Here is a 24,112-nt window from a genome sequence, read left to right on the forward strand (position 1 = left end):
GAGATGCTGTCACAGGAGACTCCCAGAAAACATGGACTAGCACAGTTCAGGTCACTTTTGTCCTCTCTTTCTGTGCCAAGGAGCCTTGGACTGCAGAACACCCATCTCTGCTTAGGTCACATCATCACAGATCATTCTTTATTTTGGATTCAATGAACACACCTGAGAAGGAAATGCCAGAGCCCTCCTCCTCCTGCCACAAGCTCCCCCATTCCTGCCTCTGAGTCAGACCCTTTAATTTGTGCTGTGGGTGACCTGGGACAGGTGTCCCTTTAGTCAGGGCCACCAGTGGCAGCATAGCTGCTGCTTCTTCCAAACCAGGACAACTGCTCATCCTGCCAGGGGTTCTGCTGCTACTGACCATGTGTGCTTTAATAATGGAAATGGAGTCCCTGGGAAGGTGGCTGGCAAGGCCTGGGAGCACATCCCAAAGCCCACTGGGAAGCCCAAGCCTTTTTTGTGTTTAAACCTTTCCACAGCAGCTGCCAGGAAGCAGCTTTTACAGCTGCAACTAACAGAATCACTCCCAAGGAAAGAAAACAATTGTGGAAGGCTTTTTTTTTTTTTTTTTTCCTCCAAGTCACTGCCAGCATCTTAGCTGACTCTTATCTATTCTCAGCCACCTCTCACCTCCCCAAACACTACCAGAAGTGTTCAAATTACTGTCAGCTCTCATTAGGTTCACACAGAAGGCAAGGCCAAGCAGGAAGACCTCCAGACAGTTGGATGCTGAATTCTGATGAATCCTTTGGGCAGAAAGATTTCAGCAACCGTGGAACCGTTCTTGTTGCCTGTCTATTGCAGTCCTTGCACTGGCACACAAATGAAGCTGGTGCACGTTTGATTACTGGCTGCTATACAAAATCCAGGTGGCACATGACTGAAGGAATTACTGTCTGCATGTCAAAAAAAAAAAATCACCTCATTTCCTTTAATTATTAAACTACTCTACACTAAAGCACTGCAGGTCAGTAGAATTTATCTGCAAAAAAGCAGCTGCTGCTTCATAAAACTCCATTACCTTTATTTCTTCTCTTCTGACATTCCTGTACATTTTGGCTTTTTGGCAGGAGCAAAGTTGCCGTTTTGCACTGACACAGGAACTGGGAGCTCATCTGTGGGAGCTCTCACTCCCCAGCCTGAGTTCAGAGCACTATTTTCTGCCATGAGAAAAATCCCAGCTGTCCTGGCCCCAGAGCTGCAACCAGCTCTGCCCCAAAAAACACAATCAGGGCTGAGAAAAAACCCCCCCAGTTCTTTTATTTCATTTGTGCCCACTGCTACCTTGATAGCTTTTAACTGAAACGGTTGTCAAAACAAATCCTTTATTTAATAATGCTAACAACCAAAAGGAGAAAAAAAATACAGATTTTATTGTAGTGCAGATTTTTTTTACCCGGACACACTCCTTTCAAGTCCAGTTTTAAGATGCCAGAAAAAGCTTTCCCTTTTGAGATCTGATCAGTCTAACCATGACTAAGGCAGGGGTTTTTCCATATATATATATATATATAAAATCAGAGCATTAGCCAAAAGGTATTCTAATGCAAAAAAACACTTCTCTACTGCACAACCAGAGCAGAGGAATGTTCTAAGCCTTCAGTATAGCAGAGATGTGCAAGACCTGCTAAAACCCAGAGGATTTTCAAAAGGGGATTGGAGCATCATTGGTACCAATGAGGAAGTGCAGAGGCAGGTGTGACACTCAGTCACCTCTGATTAGCTATTATGGACTTCTTGAAATTCTATTTTAGCTGTGCATTTCTGCTCTTGTGATTCCAACAGAGGCTGCTGCCTCCCCATGGGCAGGCTCAAAAGATAAAGGAACAAAGCAGGGAACTTGCACAGCACAAAGAAACAGATACCATGCGTGGAGCAGCTTCTGAGGCAAATTAGGACTCCTACTAACAGAACCAAATTGCTGCCTCTCTCCCTACTTCTTTAATAGATACCTTCCAAGAAGGAGCATTGCATTATAGTGTTTTTCCACAGAAAGAGAAGACAAGCAGTATGTGAGTCTGTGAACAGTCTGTGGCTGACATGCCAAGCTGCACTGAAAAATGGGAATTCTCCTGCTGAATTCTCTCATTAAAGTGGCCAAACACGAATCAATCCCTTTTAGTCAGTTCTCATTTATTGCTATAAAGCCAGCTACCTGCATTCACAGGGCCAGATCAGCATTTTCCCAGCTCCTGCTGAAGCAAGCACAGCATGAGAGAATGAGAAACAGCCCCCTGGTGAGAGTCCCTGTCCCACATCCCTGAGTCAGTACAGACATCTTCAGGAAGCTGAGCTTCTCTTCAGCAACAGCTTGATCAGGAATTCTCTCTGCTCTATTCTGCCCAGTCTAGGAACTGCAAGGTTCATAATCACAAAAATCTGCCTCTTCTTGCACCTCCTATCTAATATTCACTTCAACAGGAATGCAGAGCTATCAGGAACCCAATTATGTCTGACTTAAAAATCACACCATGATTTTAGCTAACTAACTAGCCAGCTGCTACTCTTCTCTTCAGCACTGGAGAAGCTCTCTGGACTGTGAACACAAAGAGCTTGTTAACACATACAGCAGAGAGATTTCAGTGAAAAGACACAGACAGTCCATGAAACAGAGAAGCAATCTGCACTTTAAGCCTGTCACGTTGTCCACCAGCCTGGACTATGCTAATCACATCTCTCAGTGTGCTGTAAGAGCTGTCATTGCCAGACTGCACTTAATCACCATTCTTGCAGCAGCAATGAGCAGAGTTCATCTTTTTCCCTTTAATAAGAGCCATTACATCATTCTCCAGCATGGAAACTACGAACTGGGAAGGTCAGAAAGTTCTTAATTAGAAGGATTTTTATTACTGTGATAGTTCCGTTCTAGCCTCAATAAGAGAGATCTGCAGTACAGGCAGCAAGAGCTGGAAGGCATCTTGGATATAGGAAGCACTGTTTGAAGCCTGTGAAAACAAAAATCAAAATACACACATGAATAGCCATGCTACCAATCAGCTTTACTCACCACATACTCATTTCAACCAGCATTGATTATTGCACAGAAAAATCAGAAGTCTAGGGCTTGCTGGATTTTAAAGGCTTCATTCTAGAAATCAATTTTATGTCAAGTTTTTGAGGGGCTTTATGCCAGTAGGCAAAAAAAAGCAAATGGCTTAAACACTGCCAAACAAGATCAGTTCCAATCCAAATGCAGGGTACTGTTCTCAGTAAGAGAAGAAAAGTGTTTATTTCTAAGTGAAGCATCGCATGCTGTGGCAGGAAGGAAGAACACATGAACATGAAACACCCCCTTCCTACCACACCTCACAGCTCTGAAAGCTCGAGAACCAAAACAGTAAGGAAATGTTAGGACTCTTGTATGCTAATTTCTGAACTTGTCTAAGATTTGACTTTGGACATTTAAATTCTAAAAATCCAGACTGCTGAATTTAATATGTGTCTCCTGACCCATCATAACTGTGAGCTGACACTCCTCACTAATAACTCATCTTTTGTGCAAATCTACAGACATTTATCAAAACTTTCAAGTTATTAGACAGGTAAGCACACTTTTAGACCATGGGTTAGAGAACTTGGCATGCATAAGGATCCTAAAGTAGGAAGAACCAGCACATCTATTTTTAAAGTATTAGCTTAAAGTTTTAACGTTAGCATAACTGACCTCCAAAAATACTCCAGTGATTAAGGGATTAAGCACATCTGCTTTCTCTTTGACCTGCAGAGATCAGACATATATTATCCTGATTGAAAATTTGATCACATTTCTTCAAGCAAGATAGAGCTAAACCCTCAGTAAGTTTAAAACCACCACTACTCCCTTACCTAGAGGAAAGCTAAGCCACAAGCTTAGCGGCCTTGTAGCATGCAAATAAGAACAAAGTAACCTGCATGTGCCCAGCACAGGTCGGGTATGAATACACATGACATCTTCAAATGAACTGGGGACAAGTGGGGAATGTAGAATTGATGATACCATCTTCAGGAACACCCAAGAGCTTTGGAAAATCCACAACAGGCTCACAAACTTTATCTGCCTCTGTCTCCTTAGCATTGTGAGCATCACTTCCCACCCCCACTCTGTGCCAGGCTCTCAAAAGCTCAGATGCCACAGTTTGAGGAACTCTGGCCTAAAAGATCAGTTTACAAGTTAAAAGCTGCATATGTAAACATGCAAAAAACAAAAAGCAGTTCCTGACAAAGATCCCAAGGCTGTTATCAAATAAGCACATCTCATTCCTAAGAACTGTGGCGTAACTCTTACCCCTGCAGTTGTTAAGCATGTTGTGAACTCTTTAGAGAAAGCTGACAGTTCTTTACACAGCATGATAGTCAATCTGTGGAAGAAGACAGGGAAAACAATAAGGTAAATACAGTCCTCAAGATTAGGTTTCTTTCAGCTCTAAAACATAAATTCCCTATTTCTATGCTTACTAAGTTAAATTAATCCAAAATTGATATAAGTCTATGAAGATTCAGAAGTCTCCCAAATAAAACAGAGAGGTAAAAAATGGGGAAATAAATAATTAAAGAAGAAGATCTTAAAGAGCACTCAGAGGACACACAGCCATTCCAGAAGGAACAGTACTAACTTGCCTTTTTTTACAGGCAAGTGTCATTTTCTGAATTAGAAAGCACTGCACATTTCAGACACATGCCAAGTATCTCCTGCGCAGTAATTTTGCCATCTCATGTACCAAGCATACTAAATGATTAACAAAGAGGTAATCAGGAATCACTTTTGTGCGCCTGTTTTGTCATGTTTTAAATCTCTGCCTACTGACTAGTACAAGTTTAATGCAAATATTCTTCTAGGCTACACAAAGCTTTCAAGAAGAGTTTCCTCTTTCTTATCAAGAAAAGCCTTTAAGATGGAAAGAGACAGCTGACTTCTGCTGGAAGATAATGATGCCACCCATCAAAAATTCGCCCAATTCCTAAACTTAAACACCTATGCAGAACTCAGGAGCCCTGCACTGCATGGATTTCCAAAGAATTATCAGACAATTTAGTCAGTAATTATATGCTATATATTTACTGAGAGATGCACTCACTGTGACAGGGACTTGGCTCTGTCTGTGGCTGTCACCTCCTGTTTCTGACCATAGAGAAACAAAGCTGCAGTTTTGTGAAACATTTCAATGGAGGAGGCTGTCAGTTCTGCCAGGCTTCTTATGGCAAATGCATGAATATCCTGCAAGAGCGACAAAAATTCTGCATACAACACAAAAACTAGCAGCTCTTATTATTTAAAACAATTCAATCACACAACATTATATCACTGTCCTTTCAGACCTCAGAACCCACACAGGAATAGAAACCCATAAACCCTGTGAGTCACAACTGTAACTCAGCAGCCAGACAAACACTCTGCAGGCAGATATTCTTTTCCTTGATTACCCAGTTACCTCAACTGATTTCTTAGCATCCTGGTCACTATCTCTGGATTCTACTTCTTGGTTTTCTTCATTTTCTTTTTCCTCTTTAGGAAGACTGCTGTTGAATTGTGCTATCCACTCATGAGCAGATGTCCTCACCTGGAACAAGATGTGCCATAATATTTAATAACTGGAATGAAGCCCCCCTGCACACCACAAGACAATGGAGTATTGTCCCTCTCCAGAGGAAAGAAGCAGCTACAACTCCTTTTGAGCTTCTGAGAAGAACCAGGGCAAATGATCCCAGTGCCTTCAGGATTTTGCAAAAGTTGGGCTGCACTGATGCAGTTGAGGGCATTTGTTTCTCTAGCACCAGGGGCTAGAGTTTACCAACAAGACCAAACTATCAGAGGTGCTTTAAAAACATGTCTGCAGAATGCTGCTGCCACTTGGTGGATCTGAAGGGTAGTGAAATGATGGCAAAAAAGATGAATCTTCCTCACACCAGCCCTACACATAGTAAAATGAGGTGCTCTGTACCAAGAGCAGGCCTTCAGTTCATGACTGTAGGTTTTTTAACCGTGGTAGCTGAAGGCTCACATAATTCTGCCCCATAAAGTTAAAGGCCCATCTCCTTTGCCTACCATTGCCAAAAGATGTAAAATATGGCTTGTTTTCATGTATTTGATATTTTCACAAGCACTGCAGGTGAAGAGAAGCCCTTCCTGTAAGGAAACTCTCCAGTTTTTAGAATATGGAAAATAACTCACCATGATCACTTTGTCTGGCGTGGAGGAGATGTGCAATTCTGAAAACAACTCTGTTACTTCTTTTGTGAACTCTTCATCTCCTAAAGGACAGGAAAGGTTAAAGAATCAACACAAAGGACAGATTCAGGAATAAGCAGCACTTCAATGCACAACTAATTCTGCACAAGTCTGTCAACTGTTTCCTTTATTTCTCTTTGAATCATCACCTCAGGCAAGAACGCATCAAACCCAGTCTTTTCAAATACAATTTCTAAGGTAAGTTCTGCAAAGGTGGAGACATCAGTGCCTGAAGGTTAGTTCCTGCTTTCTCAATTCTGGTTTTGTAGCTAAGGTAACTCCTTTTTTTTTTTATTTTTTATTTTTTTACAGGCAGCCTTTTATAACACACTAACTTGCACATCACCTTGGAGAGTCTGAAATATCACTTAGAGCCTATGGTTCTCCTATTATATATGGCACAGCAGATGTGAGATCCATTATGTGCAAATATAAAAGATACATTAAATGTTGAATGATAGCAAGTGCAGGTGTATAAGCCCTCCCTGATGAGCATTTAGGTAAAAGCAATGCAAGAAATTTACATTTAAATCCATGTAATTCTCAAGAATCAGGGCTCTTGTGTGCGAAGGTACCTCTGAATCTTTTGCTCTGTGTGGCTAACTCTCATTTAAAAAACAAATAAAAAGGCTTTTTGCTCTCCCACATGTTGGACAGCTCTGTTCAGTTTTCCCCTCCTGGTCAAGGAAACCCACTTTCTCTCTGAATTAGCATCTTGGCTCAGGGTCAGTTGTATGAACTGCCCATGAGTCAAACAACTCTAACCCTGCTCTGGCAAGAAATCATTCCTGCTACAGAATTACTGCACAGCTTCTCAGAGGTGAAGGGTGCTGCTACCTGTCAAGCCCTTGGACAGAGATAGCTTTAGGATTAAGCATCCAGCAAAAGAATAATTTAAATTTGGCATCATGCCCATTGCTACTGATCAGGGCTGGCTGGTTCTGCACTAGGACCAGCTTCTCTTCTCAGAACCTGCGGCTCTCTTACCCTTCTTTTCTTCTTCTTCTTCTTCAAAGAATTCAGGCAAAGAAAATGCTTCTTTGAGTTGCTCCATTTCCTCCTTCAGTGTGTCCAACTTCTCTCCAGAGAGGGCATTCAGAACTGCTTTCACCTGGTTAAGGGCAGCACAGCCAAGGAGAGAATCAATAAATCTATCCAAAGGATGGAAAATACAGGCCAAAGCAGCAAACCAGCAGGTGTGAGGAGAGTAACTTGTGAGAAGTTGGAGGAACTGAACTGTAGGAACTGAGGCTGGGAATGGCTTCAGGAGCTGAGGACAGGACAAACTGCTCCCAAGGTAAACACCAGATCCTAATGCAAGGATCAAAGGGAAGTTCTGTAATCATTTTACAGCAAGTTCTGAGCACTTGATTTTACATGTATATACATATATTTCTAATCTTTTTTCCCCTGTTCAGCTGAACTCAAAATAGAAAGCAAAATGCTCAAGGCCATTACCTTTGATTCACTCTCTCTGGAAAGCATCTCTAAGGCCTCCAGATGCGAAAGACCCTGAAACTCATCAAACAGTAACCCATAATGGGCTTTCTTCTCAGTAGCCATGGTAACCTCCGTAGCTGTCTGCTGCTCTTCTTTCTCCTTTGCTTCTCGTAAGACCTGAAAAAGAAAAGCAGAGGCCTCGTGACGGTGCCAGGAGATGGAGAATAGAGGAGGAGAAGGCTTTTGGCTCAATAGCAAAAAATGGTTGCTTAATGACAAGACCACAAAAGAAAGGAGAAGAGATGAGAGAAACCAATAAGGGGCTGATAGGGAAGTGCTGTACCTGAGATAATGTAGAGGTTCTGTTTATTAAGCCCTTTGTTTTTTTGAATCCAGGGTCTCCCTCAGCTATTACATCCATTGTCTTTTTGCCGATGAATTCCAAGGCATCCAGACCTCCACTAATAACACTTTTACCCTAGGAAGCAGATTTGGATAAAGACAGCACATAAAACTCAGAGAAGATTACACAATGGAAGAAATTGAATTGGGAGGGTTTTATCAGCAATCTTGCACTGGGCACTCACATAAAAGCCAAATTGGTCCTTGTCACCCTAAATTCAACCCTAATCATCCCAAAGAGAGCAGCAGGACATGGAAAGAGGCACAACACATTATCACCCAACAGCTTATTACAGCACCCAGACAGCTGCAGCAATCTGATGGGAAATACATTTTTTTAGTTTGTGGACAAACTGGCTCTCAGCACATTACAGAATTCAGTTCTCATCCCTCCAATGAGAAAACACCAGACCTGTGGATTTTGACTGCTAACTTTTGTTTGAGCCTTAAAAGCAAAAAACAGAAGCCAGCCTTCCATCTGCAGCTCTTTCAGATTCCCAGGCAAATTGACAAGACAGCACATCACAAAAGCAGTTTCTAAGGGTAATGGCTTCCTTTGAAGTGCATTTCTCCTGGTCACAGGAGCAAGCTGATTTCCAAGCAAACTGAGCTAGTTTCACATAGGGTTTTTGAAGAGGAGAATGGATTTCATCTCTAGTTCTGTGGAAATCAGTGGAAATACTCCAGGAATGAGTCTGACCCTGCATTTAGCTGACTACTCCAAAGGAAAGGCAGAGATGACAGAGTACAGAGGTGACATGCACAGAAATGCACGCTCTGCACAATCCTCCCTTAGGATTTTTTTGTTATGTGGCAACATTCAATACAGAACTATCAAAATTCATAACATCTTTCACATTAGGTGCCAGTATAAGCAAGGCCCAACATAATGGTTTTCTGAAGGTTGGAAGAGTTTATCACCATGCATCCCACAAATGTCAAAATTAAGTTTCTTCTTACAATGTTTCAGATCAAAGGCCAAAACCCCAAAGCTCCCTTAAACCCATTTTCTCCTGCATTCCCAACTCACTCACTGTGCTTTGGACAGCAGTAGAGATGGTTGATAAAACTTCAAGAGCCCCAGCAATAGGGAAGGAGCTGCCATCATCAGCTGCATCAGCGTTGCTGGCAGCAGGATTCTCACTTCCTGCATTAGAAGGCAGAGAATTAACTTCCTGACTTCCAAAAAAAGGAAAAGATCCTGTCAGCCACAGAGTGGAGAAAACTGACACCAAATATCAGCTAGGAGCAAGCCTACAATTCAGATTATATTCCTCCCTTCTTTTCAGAGCTAACAGAACCAAGCAAGAGAGTATTATTTAAATTATTTTACTATCAGTCTTCAGGGGTAAGGTGCAGAGTAAGGTGATGTCATTTTGGGGCTCATTATGTTGTGAAAAACGTTGCAGGGTTGTTCTTATGCAGTACAAAACTGACCTCTTGCACCATCTTTAGACTCTGATGAGATTTCACTAGGACTGGGGATCCCAAGGGTAGTTTCTGCTTTTTCTATGACATTTGAAATACCTTGACCTAGAGAAGACAGAAATCAGAACAGAAACAGGATTAGAGCTGCATATTCCTTTTTTATTATTCTGGATTCCTTCTGTTCAAAACACTTTAACCAGCATTAAAACCTCCTACTATCCAGTTCACCTACCAATGTAATGAACCAAGGTTTCATCTCAGCTTTTAAATAAAGTTGTAAATACTGGCAGAATACTAGTTTAAAATACCAGGTGAAAATTACACAAACGCCTTAAAAACCTGAAAGTAATTCTGCCTGTGCATATCTCCTTAATCTCACTGTACCTTTTGGTACAAGCTTTTCCCATTACTTGAACAATTCTCTTGACATTTTTCCAATAATGACTGCTATAACTGAAATCCTCTTCTCTAGAAACAAGTTCTAAAGCACCAGCTTGAGACACAAAACATGATTAAAATATTTATCAAATACCAGAAAGAGCCTTACCTACAGTAGCTACGGTAGCAGACGCAGTTGACAGAAGAGATTTCCCCCAGCTTCCCCAGTAGCCCCACCCTGTCTGAACTGCAGGAGGATCTGAGACCTTTAATGAAGAAAAACACAAGAGTGATGCAGCACTATGGTGAGGAAAGGAACATGAGCAGACTGTTACATGTGATTTTTGTGAAGCTTTTTCATTTAAGAGAACAGCAATGTGAATTTTCAGAAAGTAGTGAGGCTTATGGTCAGAGCTGTCCTGTCCTCAAAACCATGAAATGTGAAGTCCCAACTTTCCAAGCAAGCACAAGAACTTACCTTGATGGTTTCACCTGCAGGCTTTTCTGTGACAGCAGGCTGGCTTGGGGGCTTCGGTTCAGGTCTTTTTCGAGTCACAGGCAAAGTCTCTTGTTGTCTCCCTTCACTGCTCTCAGAGCAGCCCAGTTCCTCTGTCTTCTGTTCATTTTCAGCTTTGTAAGAGGTTTCATCACTCAGATTTTCACCACCGTTTTCCTCAGACATGACTACAAACATCCATAGAAAGCAAAGCACACAAAATAATCACTCCCTCGCACTTTGACATTAGTTCAAGAGCATCACGTTGGTGTTTTAAATAATTAAACACAACAGTGTTGCCACATGTACCCACATGTGTGTACACCAAATTACGTCTGACTCAAAAATAGCATACTTGGAAGTTTAAAGTCCCACTGGGACACGTGGCTTTATCTAACTGACACACCCTCTCCACAGGAAAATAAACCGGTTTGCTAACTCTTAAAAACAAATGAAGGTACAAAAGGGACTCAGATAACTAAATCCATTACATGTCCCACCAAAATAAAAGTGAAAACTCCCATTGCTTGGGATGGCTGGGGTGGCTTGAGGAGTGTAGGAGACAAAGTGTCAGAGAGCCGAGCAGGCAGGGAGGCAGCGACTGGGTCGCTCCTGTCCTTGGGGATGAGCACTGCAGAGCACAAACATCCCCCAAGAGCTGCGGTGAGCCGGGGGGTCGGGGAGCCGGCAGCGGGGCTGTCCCGCTGCTCTCGGGGCCCGCGTGTCACCCGTCCCGGCTCCTCTGGCAGCAGCTGCGGCTCAAGTGACTTGCGGGGCCAGGCAGGGACAAGCCGAGACCCCCAGGGTCCCCGGGATCACACTGGGGTGACACTGCTGTGTCCCCAGCCAGGCGCTCACTGATGCAATCGGGGCAGCTGCCCCCGCCACGGGGCAGCGATGGCCTCAAGCGAAGGAAGGCGACGGCTCCGGCTGCGGGCTGGGGACCGAACCCCATCTGCCGGGACCCTCCACAGCGACTGCCGCGACCCCCGGGTCACCCCCGGCACCCTCCCCACCCCGCAGCCCTGGAGGCCTCCCTGCGCCTCCGCTTCCCCGGGAGACCCCCAAAGTGCCATGGCCCCCACACGGGGCTGCCCCATGTGGCACCCCAAGTTCCCTAAACCTCCCCGTGAGGCTCCTGCCGCACAAGGAGCCCGCCAGGTGCCCGCACCACCCCGCCGTGGTCCCGCCTGCCCCACAGCGGTGCCCCAACGCCCGTTTGCCCGCGGGGCTCGCTGTGCCCCGCAGAGCCCCGGACCCTGTGCCGTCCCTCACCGTCGGCGGTCGGCGCGGCCCCCGCGGCTCCGGGCGGACCGAGACCAGCGAGGCCGGCGCAGAGCGGCCCCGGCGCTGCCCCGGAAGCGGCCTCAGCCCGGGGAAGCGCGTCCGGGCGGCGGGGCCGGCGGCGGCGGCGGAGCTGCGGGACGGGCCAGGCCGGGCCGGGCACCCTCCTCCCGGTGAGAGCGGCGGTACCGCCAGGTTCACCTGGCAAGGTCGGGGTCGGAGGGCAGCGGCGGAGGGGGAGGCCGCGGGGCCATGTCCCGCCTCGCTGTTTTGGCGTGGAAATAGGGGCAGTGGGGGCAGGTTTGGAGGGCAGTGAAAGAGGCGGAGGGCCTCGAAAGGAAGCCACAGGAGGAGCCGCTGAGGTCACTTCGTCCGGTCAGGCCGGAGAACGGGAGACCAAGAGCAGAGCTCATCGGGGTCTGCAGCTCCTCCCGAGGGGCAGCGGAGGGACAGGTCGGATCCCTGCTCTGTGTGACAGTGACAGCACCCAGGGAACGGCTGGAGCTGTGTTAGGGGAGGCTTAGTCTGGAGATCAGGGAAAGGTTTTTCCCGCAGAGGGTGCTGGGCACTGCCCAGGCTCCCCAAGGAACGGGCAGGGCCCGAGGCTGCCCGAGCTCCAGGAGCGTTTGGACAGCACTGCCCGGCACGGGCTGGGACTGTTGGGGTGTCCTGAGCAGGGCCAGGAGTTGGACTGGATGATCCTTGTGGTTTTCTTCCAACTCAGAATATTCTGTTTGTGTTTCTGGCATGACGTCATGCCCCAGTGACACCACTTCGCATGACGTCACTCTTCCCTCGTGGCCCAGTGCCCTCGGCTGTAGAGCAGTCATGTCCCGTGTCCTGTGTCCTGCTGCCACCAGCAGCTGGGACCAGGGCTTTTCCACGAGTGAACTGGGAGCATACAGGGGCTGTGAGGACGGGGTGATGTTAAGTGAAACTTTGTGCCTGGTCGTTTTTAGCTGACGGGACAAAAAAACCTGTTTTGTTGCACAGCCGATGCCCGGTCCTGGCGAGTTAGCCCGTGACAGGTGTCAGACAGCCGAGGGATAAGCACAGCAAAACACCGTGTCCTGTCAGGCAGCCAAGGAATGTGCACGGGAAAGCAACAAATCCCATCAGACAGCAGTGAGGCTGGCCCTGGGCTGCTGTGGATTTGCCCCTTAGGTTGGTTTTTGGGCTGTGGATGCTGCCACTGCCCCGCAGAGCTTTGGCTGGGGCCAGCAGAGGGTGAGCCCTCCCTGCAGCCTCTCCCATGCTGGAGCACCCGGAATGGCTCTTGTCAACACCAAGCTGGCTGTGTTCATAAACTTCCCAAGAGTTCCTGTCTGCAGGGCTCTGCCAAATGCGTCTCCCTGGTTTGACAGAGGGTCAGAGGGGGCTTGCAAATGGTATTTCTGCAAGACATCAGCAGCCTGTGCTCTGTCAGGTGTGTCTCGGTTTAGTGCCTCACGTTACTCCAGGTATGAAGTGATGTTATAAGCAGTGAATGTAAAACCATATAACTTGCAACCTCTTGGGCCCCAATTTTGCAGTGCCATATAAATGTGTGTAATTTTAAGTACTATTAGTGCTTCCACTGACCTCAGTGGGACTACTTAGAGTGCTCTAAGTTAGACACAAATACACTTCTTCAGGGTAGGAGCCAAGGATGACTCATACAAGCACAAGCATCACAGATTTTTATCTTTCCACTGCTATTTGTTGTTACATCTTATGGTTTAATAAAGGTTAAATGTGTTGAGTTCAGCTTCAGGTTCAGTTGTAAAATAGCCAGTTTCTATTCTGGCACATTTCATCTTGATTGAGCTTAACACTTTGTTGAAGAATTGTGATGTTGGCACTGATCACGCTTTATCCTTTTTGGGTCCTTTAGCAGCTGTTTTGCATAAGTGCAGTGGATGAAGAATATGGATTTTGCAAATCATTTTATTGTTCCCAGCACTCGGTAGTGAGAGATCATTGTCTGCTTAGCAATAATGGCTTTTCCAAAAGACAAACAATTTCTAATAAATCAGACCTCGAAGAATTTAATAGTAAAATTAAATGACCCATCACCAATGGTTTATGCATTATGCAGGCTCAGTGCAAGGATAGTGGAGAGCATATGCAATTACTGAAGATAATTATTCTTATGAGGGAAAATGTTGCTGAGTATTTCTTGTGTTAAATAAATGAGTGAGATTCCTAATGTCATTTAGGAACAGACGTCAGAGACGCTTGGAAACCTTAACAATTCAAATTTAATAATTTAAAATTACAATAGCACAGGCAACGTACAAGAGGCACTGGGATTATTCTCTAATAAATCTAAAATATCAGATGGGATGTTATTGTTTTAGAAGACTGAAAGTTATAATATGCCTGTGATTCAAGGGTGACGATGAGGGTTTGTGCTTGCTGCAGAACTGTGGTCTGTTTTAATTGCATCAGGCACTGTGAAGTCAAGTCTGATGCATGCAAAAGTGCATTTTTAGCTGAAGGCAGCTGGATCATAGGGTGATGTCAGCTGAAGGTCTGGGACCACAGCACCTCACTTGCCACCACAAGCTGTGACAGACCTTTAAAGCAACCCAAATGTCAGTGGCAAATAAACCACTACCAGTCCACAGCCTCTGTGTGTGGGGTCTGCATTAGGTTGCCAAAGCAAGCAGGTCAGTGTCAGCAGCCTTTTGCAGGCTCTGAAAGTGTCTGAAAATACCAAGGGTCTAAAAATGGAAGGTTAAAACCACTCCCTCAAATAGAAGAATAGTTGCTGATCAACAGCAGCCTTAGTATTTATTTTTTTTCAGACCTGTGCTGTCACTGTGGATGGGATGCTCTTCTTCAGAGGCAGCAGGATGAAGTAATGCTTTCCCTAAAGTATAGCTGGTGAAAAACAGGAATGAAAGAGGCCTTGGTCGTTTGGTTTTAACTGTTTAGCTGTGGCAAAGTAGCTCCTCCAGCACAATGGTATAATTGAGTTCTCTGCACTAGTCTCATCTTAAATGAAAGGACAAGAGGCATGATAGAAAACAGAGTGGAGCCAATGATTTAAAAAAAAAGAGGAGAAGCCAGATGAAGGGATTGCTGTTTACAGAGAAACAAGTAGGGAGCCTGTTTTCCAGTTTCTCTTGCAGGATTCAGTGGGTGAGTTGGTTAGTCAAGCTTGAAGGAGAGTTGGACGCAGCTGTCTTCTTTGCCTTCTTTGTTAAACTTGTTCTGGCAATAGCTGCAACAGAAATGGAAATGGGTCAGATAACACATTTCTCATCAGATGTCAAGTCTGGAATCTGGTTTGACCTTCGACAAATTAACTTTCACTGCAAAAAATTCCCAGTCTGGATAGCATCAGCAGAATTCCCCCTTTTGAATATGCTTAGTTTGTCTCTGATGAAAGATAATTACTAGAAATCACCTGGTTTTATGCATGTTACTTTTTTTTTTTCAGAAGTGTTTTAGATAGTGTTAACTGGTGATTCTAGAAGGATGAAAAGTGTCAGCATTATTTATTAAGTCAATGGGTCCCTTTGTGTTGTGATATTTATGAAATTCCCTTCCACTAACATCTGTTATTTGTAGAAGAAAAGATGATAAATTTGAAGTCACACAGTCAATGATATGAAGTGAGATATTTTTTAGGATAATATTTGTGCTTGTGGCTTCTGTACTTCATAAATGTTTTTTTAAGACTGGAGCTGTCTAGATGGAATCATAACATCAGGGAACACATATTGGATTAGAAATTTTCTTGAATCAGGCTTCCAGGAAAATTGATTACATATTGTGTCTTCTCAGTGTCATCTCATTTTGTTACAAGTTGGTTTTATTCTGGCTTGTGTGCAAAAGACAGAAAATTTGTTGTATCCTAATGTCTTAAAATATCTTTTGTGCACATTAATTTGAAGAGTGTCTGTCCCTAGACAAAACAATTTTTTCACATTTCCATGAAGTTTGGGTGGAGAAGACAATGAAGAATATATGACTGCTGAGATGCAGCATAAACTAAAAGATTTTCAACAGGAGCTCATTGTAAACCAAAGAATAACAGGGAGCAGACTTAGAAAATGCAGCAGCAACAAGAGATATTGCAAGAAAGGAAATATGCGTAAACATCAGTGTCCTGCTGTTCAGAAAGGGACTTCCTCTTCTGGCTGTAGATAACAACCAGGAGACTGTTCCCAAGTAATTAAACCATATTATATAATATTTAGACATCTAATATCAATTGTGCCCCTAAAATCAAGTAAGTAGATGTAAATGCTAAAAATCAGATGTGCGGGTGTGCACTTTGGTTTTTCTCTGGGTAATATATGAAAGACTGGCTTTAGAAAACCAGGGCTTAAAAGCACTTTGATATTGGTAGAGAGGGAGGCAGAAATTACATCCTCTTTCTTGCTTTTCTTCCTCTATTAAGAAAGCACTTTTTCTCTGGTAACAAATGCAGAACTCACTTTTAAAGATAATTGTGCATTTCAAGTAGTCTGAACAATTTGTTCTTTTTGTAAAACCTTTTTCCCCTTAATGATTATTGTTCCAGAGATTATTTATCTGGTTGGGAAGATGAACATCTAGTGGACTGGAGGTTGTGCTAATGCCTTCTTACCCTCATTTTATCACTGTGTTTTGAGCAAAGCTCTGGTTTGAAACCTCTCAGCTGACAGTTTATATTATGATATTTGAAATCTGTTTATTGGAAATTAAATTTGAATACACGGTAACCTTGCAGTCATTAACAAACTTATTGCTTTTTTTTTTCCAGTTTTACTTCCAGTTTCCACTTCAAATATTGATGGTCTTGAAAGTGCATTTGGATCCCAGACATCTTCCATCACAGAACAAATCAAGAGCTCCTCTCCTATCTCAGAGCAATACAGACAGCTTAATATCATATGACCTCATTTCTCCAAATTAAATGAAGGAAGAATTTCCACTAGATTTCCATGAAGCTCAGCTATTGCCTGTTAATTTTGACTGTTAGTGCTGGTCTTTCAGCTGGATTCACAGTGGAAAATGTAGCTTTTAACAGGACAGTTGCTTTTAGGTCTTTCAATGCATCACTTCATGCAGTGTCTCAAGCTTTAATAAGTTCTCCAGCACACCATGATATCATAGCCAAAGAGGGGAGCAGTATTTTAATTGAATGTAAACTGAACATCAGCCAGTATGAACATATCCTTTGGTATAACTCCAGAGGACACCTGCTTGAACAGAAAGATGAAGGTGAGTTTTCCTGCTGTTTCCCATCCATCATTATTCCCCTTTTAAACAGTATTGGAAAACCCCTGGGACTTTATTATAATTTTCTCTTCCTGTCCTCCTGTTTTTACAATTGGAAGATAAGAAGAGAGCAAAACAAAGTCCTTTGCCCTCTGAAATGTTGCATTTAGGAATTACACCTGAGTACTTCTGTTCCATCCTGCTTTGGTGCCCCACAGAATGATGTTGTTCAAGGGTCCTCCCAGTGTTCCATACAGAAAAAATGAATCATCATCTTACCCAATACTAACTGATGGGTTTATTTATTATTGCTCTGGTTGAAATTATATTTTTCCAAATGCATGAGTTAAACACAGTTCTCCACAACTTGCAACCTTTTGAGATGGCAGTTGGTGCTTAATTTTGTTAGAGGATGTGTTTTAAAACATACTTAGTACATTTATTTTTTGGTTTATGAATCAGTGAGATTGTGGAAAGTAACACAATATGTAATGGCCAATGATGGAATTCATGCTATTTAACCCTTTTGAACTGAAGGGGAATGTATTTTCCTAGCTATTGGCTCTTGTAGTTCTATCCCTGCAGTTTTTAACTTAAAAAAATGTTTTAGAGATACATGTATTTTTCTCTATTGGTATTAATGAAGGTCATCGAACTAATTGATAGGATCTTGTTGGAGGCCATCTTTCTGCCTTAAGTATTCAGTAACCTTTTTGTAGTTATAATGCCATCTGGAGATTAGTTCAAAGTAGAGTAATTAGAAGTATAAGTTATGAAAACAGTTCAAAGCAGAGTAATTAAAAGAAATGAGTTATGAAAACAGTTTTCCCCCTAAGTTATAAATGCACAGCAAATGCTGTATAAAGCTTCTTGTATTGATTTCTCTTTTACTTGGGTTTTGCATGTCAGCACTGCATGCTCAGCAGAATACTGTCTCAAGAAAATTCTGGGTTCTTTTGCCAACAGAACCATTTACAGACTGATCTTTTTCATGGGTCACTTGACTTTTGACTCTGAATGTATGGAAAATTAAACTTTATAGAGGACAGTCTTTTAACACAGGGTGAGAAGCCCTAGTTAAGAATTAGGATTCCTAACAGAAAGAACCAGAAGCAGACTGGAAAGTGCAGATGAGAGAAGAAAGTAAAAGTAGTGTAGCAAGCATGCAGAATAATTTACCATTAAGCAGTATGATGGATAAGTGTGTTATGGCTTTCTGTGTCACAAGCATGAAAAGGACATTTCAGTCCTTGGTGTACTGTTACTATGCTGCAAGTGGACTGCTCACTGCCAGGCTTTGACTCCTGATGATGGGAGTCAAACCCTGGGATTTTTCACAAGCTCTGTTTATTTCTTGCCCCTCTGCAGATGACCGGTGGAGGATTGCTGATAATTCCCTCAACATCACAAAGGTCAGCTTTGCCGACCGGGGCCGGTACACGTGTGCAGGTGTTAATCAGAATGAGACCTTGTACTACACAGTCACCCTGAGGGTTATCTTCACCTCAGGGGACATGAGCATCTACTACATGATTGTGTGCCTGGTTGCCTTTGCCATCACCCTCATTTTGAACATCACCCGCCTGTGCATGATGAGCAGCCACCTCCGCAAAACGGAGAAGGCCATCAACGAGTTCTTCCGCACGGAAGGGGCCGAGAAGCTGCAGAAGGCTTTCGAGATAGCCAAGCGCATCCCCATCATCACATCTGCCAAAACGCTCGAGCTGGCCAAAGTCACTCAGTTTAAGACCATGGAGTTTGCTCGGTACATCGAAGAGCTCGCCAGGAGCATTCCCCTCCCACCTCTGATCCTTAACTGCAGGGCGTTCATGGAGGAGATCTTCGAGGCCGTGCGGGTGGACGACCCCGACGAGGTGGGCAAGGAGGAGAAGCAGCCCCCCGGCTGCGGGGCGCCGGCCGCGCTGTTCCCCGGCAGCGCGCCCATGAAGCGCAGCCATTCCCCGGCCGGCGACTCGGACGACGGCTCCCTGAGCGAGCAGGGCCAGGAGATCGCCGTGCAGGTGTCCATCCACCCCCAGTGCCAGGGGCACAGCATCGACACCGTGTCTCACGGCAGCTGCCACTCTGTGCCTGCTGAGGAAGGCACCTGCTGAGCCCAGTGAGCCGCAGCTCGGGGGATCCAAGGGCACTGTGAGAACAGGGTCTGCAAACAAGCTGCCTCATCCCATGTGCACAAGAGTTTTCCAGATTGCGAGGCGCCAGAACTAGTTTGCAGTGTGTATTTTCTGTCTGCTTTGATTTAGCAATTCCAGTCTGCTAGAAAAGGCATATAGAGGCTAGAAAGGCTAGAAAAGGTTTGGAATATTGTGCAGGGGCTTTTCTTTCTAAAGCAGGCTTGCTATATTTAAAATAGTTACAAAACAGGAATTCATTGTCCTTGGCTCCTTGGTAGCTTTTGATACTTCAGATCTGTGTGAGAAGTGACCAAGCTGAGCAGTACAACTTGCAATAAGAACTTTTCCTTTGTGAGCTCCTTCTTTATTCACAAAGTTGAGCTGAAATTCCTTTGAGTCAGTGGTGTTGTCCTGATGAATTGAGTTCTGTGCTCTTTTTGAGTTGCCTCTTGGTGTGTGTAGCCCATCAGAACCACAGTGAGCTTGAACAAATCTGTTCTGTGTCACATGCTTGTGTTGCTATCAAAATGTACTGTACTTAGAAAAGAATAGTGCCAGGATCTGCTGCTGGATTAAATGAATTGTTGTAGTTTCAAAGCAGCTTAGAGAACAACCAGGAAGTCTCAAGTTTTCTGTGCATCTGCAGGAAACTTGTGGGTATTCTAAAAGCTTGTTGCTTAAACTTGGTGCTGATTGCCAAAGCGCCTTACCCTGGTCCTGTCCCACAGAATGGAGCAGTGACAGCACTTCTGGCACTGCCTGGCTTTTCATTATGCTGATTTCACTCACTATAGAAAATCCAAAGTTTTATATTGTGTTTGACATTGTGGCGAGAAAAAGATGACAGTAATCACATCGTGGCAAAACTAAGGAATGAATTCATCATCTACAGACAGGTGTCTGAGGCACATCTTCCTGAACAGCATTATAATAAAGCAGGTGAAAAGTAGTGACACCGAATCGCTCTGCTCTGGCTGGTCCTGTCAGAAGGCAGTGGCAGAGAGTGGGGGCTGGCTGAGCTGTTTGCCAGCCCCTGCTTGCAGGAGGGGAGTGACTCACTGATAGAGCCCAGCCTCGTGTGCTGCAGAGGTGGCAGAAGGGAGCTGCAGCTGCTGACATATGTGCACAAGTACTTCACCAAGGATCTCCCATCTGGCTTCCTCAGCTGTAGAGATCCAGCCTCCAGGAATCAGAGTGCAGACAAGAATCTACTTTCTTCTTCCACTCTTTGGTGCTGTTTTGTTTTTTTTTTTCTCCTTAACATTTGTATCACTTAAATAGCATTTTATATCCTGTTGAGATTTAGTAGATGTAAAGCTTGTAAGCACTCCACATATTAATTTCTTACAACTACTGGAAGCATATTGCCATATAATTTTAACAGCTTGGCAACAGGAGTGCCATTTAATTTCACACAACTCTTTTTTCTTTCCTTATTATTACAGAAATGTCAGTTGAACAAGTGATTCTGGAGGACTGCTCAGGATTCTTAAGAGGATTTGACATTACATTTACATGAGTAGAGGTGGAAAACAAGCAGGCACAGTGGTAATAGCAGGGTGGGGCTGTCTGTGGTAATGCATGCTCAGAAAGAAGGGGCCGAATGAATTACAGTTACTATATCAGAGACAGGGAAATGACAGCATCTATTACCATTTTAAGCTACCTTCTGGGGAAATTCTGCAGTCAGCCTCCAGGTAAATCACCCTAGTTGCCTTTGGCCTGTCAGGTAAGAGTAGTGTTAGTCAGAAAGGAAATTGCTAGCCTTTATTACAGAAACATTCCCACCAGCTTGGTGCCCTTTCCAAGACTGTAGCAAACTTTGTCTGTTTCAGGGGAATAAAACCTGTTCATACTTTGAGTAGCTGCCTAAACAGTGACTTCTTTTTTTGCTTCCATGGTTTGATGGCACTTTATGTCCAGGTGAAAATTTTGTATGGTTTTGTGTAACCTGTCTGGTTTCTTTTCTGAGGTTATCAGTGTTAAAAGATACTCTGTGGATAAATATCTATTTCTCTTAGAAGAAGGAAGCTGCTGGCTTCACTCCTGTGCTTCAGTGGGTTCTGCAGGTTTGTTGCACATGTGTGAGGGGAGATTTGAGAGTTTGCAACCGATTGGTTGAATTGATTTGCTTCAATCTCCTTTGTGCCACAGGCCATCAGAATGTACCTGCACCTGCCTTATTTCCCTATAAACAGCTCTCCTTGCATCTCTGGAACTGTTGCATGATATGCAACATATGGATTACCCCTAAATACACACACAGTGAGACATGCCACTACAAAATCTAAACTATTTAATTGCTTCCTAAGAAGCAGTTATGATTGACAGATGTCACGTCAGAAGTCGCAGCAGAATGACACTGGAAGTGTGTCAGATGAATGCCAGGAGAGCTGTTTTGAGACTGATTTGATCTCTTTTTTGATTTTTTTACTTTAATTACATTGCTCCAGGTTCTTTGTGAGCAGTTACCTGGTGTCTTCATACATCCTATTGCTGGTTGAGAGGAAAGAGTGACCGTGCATAAAGGTCCTCAGAAATGCAGTTGCAGTGTCAATTGCTGGATAGCAAAGCTGAGAGTTTTCCTGAATTACTGCAGTATTTTGTTCCTTCCATGAATTTCATTCCTGGAAAGGAGGTTGTTTTGTAAGGATTTCAGTATATCAGGAGTACCTTCTGAATGGAGGAAGTGATCCTACTCCCACTGAATTCAATTAGAGAGGATTTGGAGCTCTGTGCATTTTACAGGATTTTTATGTATCTGAAAGCAAGGACAAAGGTGATGTTAAATGGTAAAAGTGATTTCCAGAGAATGGAATTTGACACCAGTTTCCAAACAACTTGTGAACTCTTCTTGTTACCCTGAGAGTAGATGTGTGCACTTAACGTCTTTGATGAATCTAATTGAACATTAACATTGAAAGTGTTTCTCTCTCAACTCTTTATAGGATGAGGAGAATCTACAGTGGTTTCCTTGCTTTAAACTTAAGTCTCTGACAATCAGAAGGCTATTCTATCTCTTCTTTGTGACTTATTTTAAAAAATAGAAAATCGACTTGTTATCCAAGAGTACATAAAACTAACTTTATAGTGATTATTTGTATTACCTGGATTGTAATGTAACTGTTTAATGTAACTACATGGGATTTCATACTTTCATAAAATGAATTGGTAGATTTGCAAAATAAATTGAAAAGAAAAACCTTGTTCTGCTGGAATTTTCTGTTTTACAAGTGAGGAGTGCCTGTCTCTCTAAGGTTATGTAGCAGCTGCATTGAGCTCAGAAGAATGTTGTTAATCAGCCTGACAGAGGTTATTGGGATATTCAGTCATCTGAAGGACCATTCCTGCTATGACGTCTTTGGATCTTTTTTTTTTTTTTTTTGTCTCACAGTCTTCAACAGTATCTAATAATTGTTCCCAGCTGCATATACAAACAGGTACAGACCTGAAATGGTTTCAGGAAGGCCCTCAAACATTTAGTTCTTTGTTTCACTTTGTGTGTGTGATCTTCACCCACAAATCTGTTTTATTTCTTCTTACCTTTTTCCCATACTGGTACTATTCTGTATTGTAACCATCTTTCTTTTTGTAATCCCTCCCCCCAAACACCAAAAGTCCACCTTGCTGAGAAGCCCTCTGTAGTGCCTTCCATGGGGGTGTGCAAGTGGGAATGAGAGCGGAATTCACCCAAATTGCTTTTAAGGAAGAGTCTCTGGTTGCCAGTCTCTGCACAAGGCAGATAATGGCATTACAGCTGAATATTTGGGGATTTTCCCATGAGAATCAGCTGCCTAAAGGAAGAATTATTGGACCCATACTCCTCAGGCTAGGTCAATACTCAGTCAGCATCTGCTTCCTATCTCCTTGTTGTGAGAGATGCATTAATGATAACAGTTCAGTTTTTTAAAGCTCCTGTAACCTGATCCTTCATGATCCTATCCACAGAGAACAAATTCATCTGCATCCATTTAGAGCACTTTTCCATCTGGTAACAACAGATCATTGAAAAGGGAGCTGCATTAAGGATGATTGTACTTTAATTTTAGGTGCACACCTTAAAAAATACATTTTTTTCTCAATATTACAGCACTTCTGTGTGTGAAGTCTCCAGCTGGAGACGCCATGGTGTCATTCAACTCAGGCAAGTTACGGCTTTATCGACTTCCCTTCAGCCTGGTCATTTCACACCAGCTGAGTCTCTTTCCTCTTCTCTTTTTTTAATTGGATAGCAGCTCATTCAGATGTCTCCAAATACTGCCAGCTTTTTTGCATGTGGAAGTGAGAATTACACCATCATTCAAAAAAAAATCGTTCTGCTAGATGCTGAAATATCAAAAAAGCCCTAAAAGCTGGGAAGTTGTTCTTCATCCCTGGTAAAACAGTACCTATTCTTTGGTCATGCCTGGCTGCCAATGAGCGCAGTAATGCTGAGCAATTAGGCCTTTCATTTGCGTTAGGCTAATTAATTGTTTGCACAGTGCCCTGACTATGGAATCATTTTCCTTTTGGAAAGAATAAAAGGATTAGAATGGCTTTATCCCAAGTTGCTCTGAACGTCTTTTATTTATTTAATGGGAGAAAAATCCTCTGTTGCCCCAAACGCAAACCACACACTCGAGCATTACGGCTGCTCGGGGATGCCTCCAGCAGTGGGGATGTGAACCACGCACATATGTCCATCCAGATGGGCTCTGTGGTCCTGCTGCATGGCAATGAGTGTGCAGAGGCTGGAGCCCTGTCTGTGTGCTGCAGGGTTTGGATGTCAGCACTGCCAGGGGCTGCAGAGGGATGAGCATCCCTGCATTCAGCTGCCTGCAGCAGCACGGTCACTGTGAGCTGTGGTGGCACTGGGAGGGCAGAGCTCTGTGACTGGACACTCTCTGAGCAGGTTTGTACTGAGTGAGCCCGAGGCAAATGGAACCTGGGCTAGGATTTCATGGAGAAGGGACCCAGTGGACACAATATTGCTGAGGCTATTGCCATCTCTTCTTTGTGTTTGTCCTATTCAGCTCCTCTTTGTGCTACCATATTAAGTCTATATTTCATGTTAAATGGTTCTATAAACGTGCAAAAAGCCATTTCAGTGGAAAGTGAAGGAACATTCTCAGCTCTAAGTGCAAGGCAGAGGCTGCCATCCCACAAACT

The 24,112-nt window shown here is 43.7% G+C and overlaps 2 protein-coding genes across 4 annotated transcripts; one reads left to right on the forward strand and one right to left on the reverse strand.

Moving 5' to 3' along the window:
- Positions 1–1,349: 1,349 nt before the first annotated feature.
- On the reverse strand, positions 1,350–11,710 carry FAM114A2 (family with sequence similarity 114 member A2). The gene is made up of 14 exons (XM_084216053.1): positions 11,625–11,710; positions 10,332–10,537; positions 10,023–10,119; positions 9,485–9,580; positions 9,082–9,194; positions 7,989–8,123; positions 7,664–7,822; positions 7,193–7,316; positions 6,149–6,228; positions 5,409–5,537; positions 5,055–5,194; positions 4,265–4,337; positions 3,665–3,718; positions 1,350–2,945 (listed from the first exon to the last, which is right to left on the reverse strand). Exons 2-14 carry the CDS (start codon positions 10,533–10,535, stop codon positions 2,847–2,849), a joined length of 1,503 nt encoding a protein of 500 aa, XP_084072179.1. The 5' UTR covers positions 10,536–10,537; positions 11,625–11,710; the 3' UTR covers positions 1,350–2,846.
- A 4-nt stretch (positions 11,711–11,714) lies between these two features.
- On the forward strand, positions 11,715–22,396 carry MFAP3 (microfibril associated protein 3). 3 transcript variants are annotated; one of them, XM_084216054.1, is made up of 3 exons: positions 11,715–11,806; positions 16,372–16,832; positions 18,171–22,396. In XM_084216054.1, the coding sequence occupies exons 2-3, from the start codon at positions 16,553–16,555 to the stop codon at positions 18,941–18,943; spliced, it is 1,053 nt and encodes a 350-aa protein (XP_084072180.1). In that variant the 5' UTR covers positions 11,715–11,806; positions 16,372–16,552; the 3' UTR covers positions 18,944–22,396. The 3 variants fall into 3 exon arrangements, with proteins under 3 accessions (XP_084072180.1, XP_084072182.1, XP_084072181.1); XM_084216056.1 differs by having other exon boundaries at positions 18,198–22,396; XM_084216055.1 differs by having other exon boundaries at positions 11,749–11,842.
- Positions 22,397–24,112: the final 1,716 nt, after the last annotated feature.

Source organism: Fringilla coelebs (genome assembly GCF_963513975.1).
Source record: "Fringilla coelebs genome assembly, chromosome: 15".
In the NCBI taxonomy this organism is placed as follows: domain Eukaryota; kingdom Metazoa; phylum Chordata; class Aves; order Passeriformes; family Fringillidae; genus Fringilla; species Fringilla coelebs.

What these genes read in the sequence shown, in the direction of transcription:
- MFAP3 (XM_084216054.1), top strand. Translation starts at nt 16,553, where the DNA reads ATGAAGCTCAGCTATTGCCTGTTAATTTTGACTGTTAGTGCTGGTCTT. An exon ending in GCTTGAACAGAAAGATGAAG is followed by an intron (nt 16,833 to 18,170) that starts GTGAGTTTTCCT and finishes ATTTTTCACAAG; the next exon opens with CTCTGTTTATTTCTTGCCCC.
- FAM114A2 (XM_084216053.1), bottom strand. Translation starts at nt 10,535, where the DNA reads ATGTCTGAGGAAAACGGTGGTGAAAATCTGAGTGATGAAACCTCTTAC. An exon ending in GTCTAAAGATGGTGCAAGAG is followed by an intron (nt 9,195 to 9,484) that starts GTCAGTTTTGTA and finishes CTTCTAATGCAG; the next exon opens with GAAGTGAGAATCCTGCTGCC. An exon ending in CTACTGCTGTCCAAAGCACA is followed by an intron (nt 8,124 to 9,081) that starts GTGAGTGAGTTG and finishes TCTGCTTCCTAG; the next exon opens with GGTAAAAGTGTTATTAGTGG.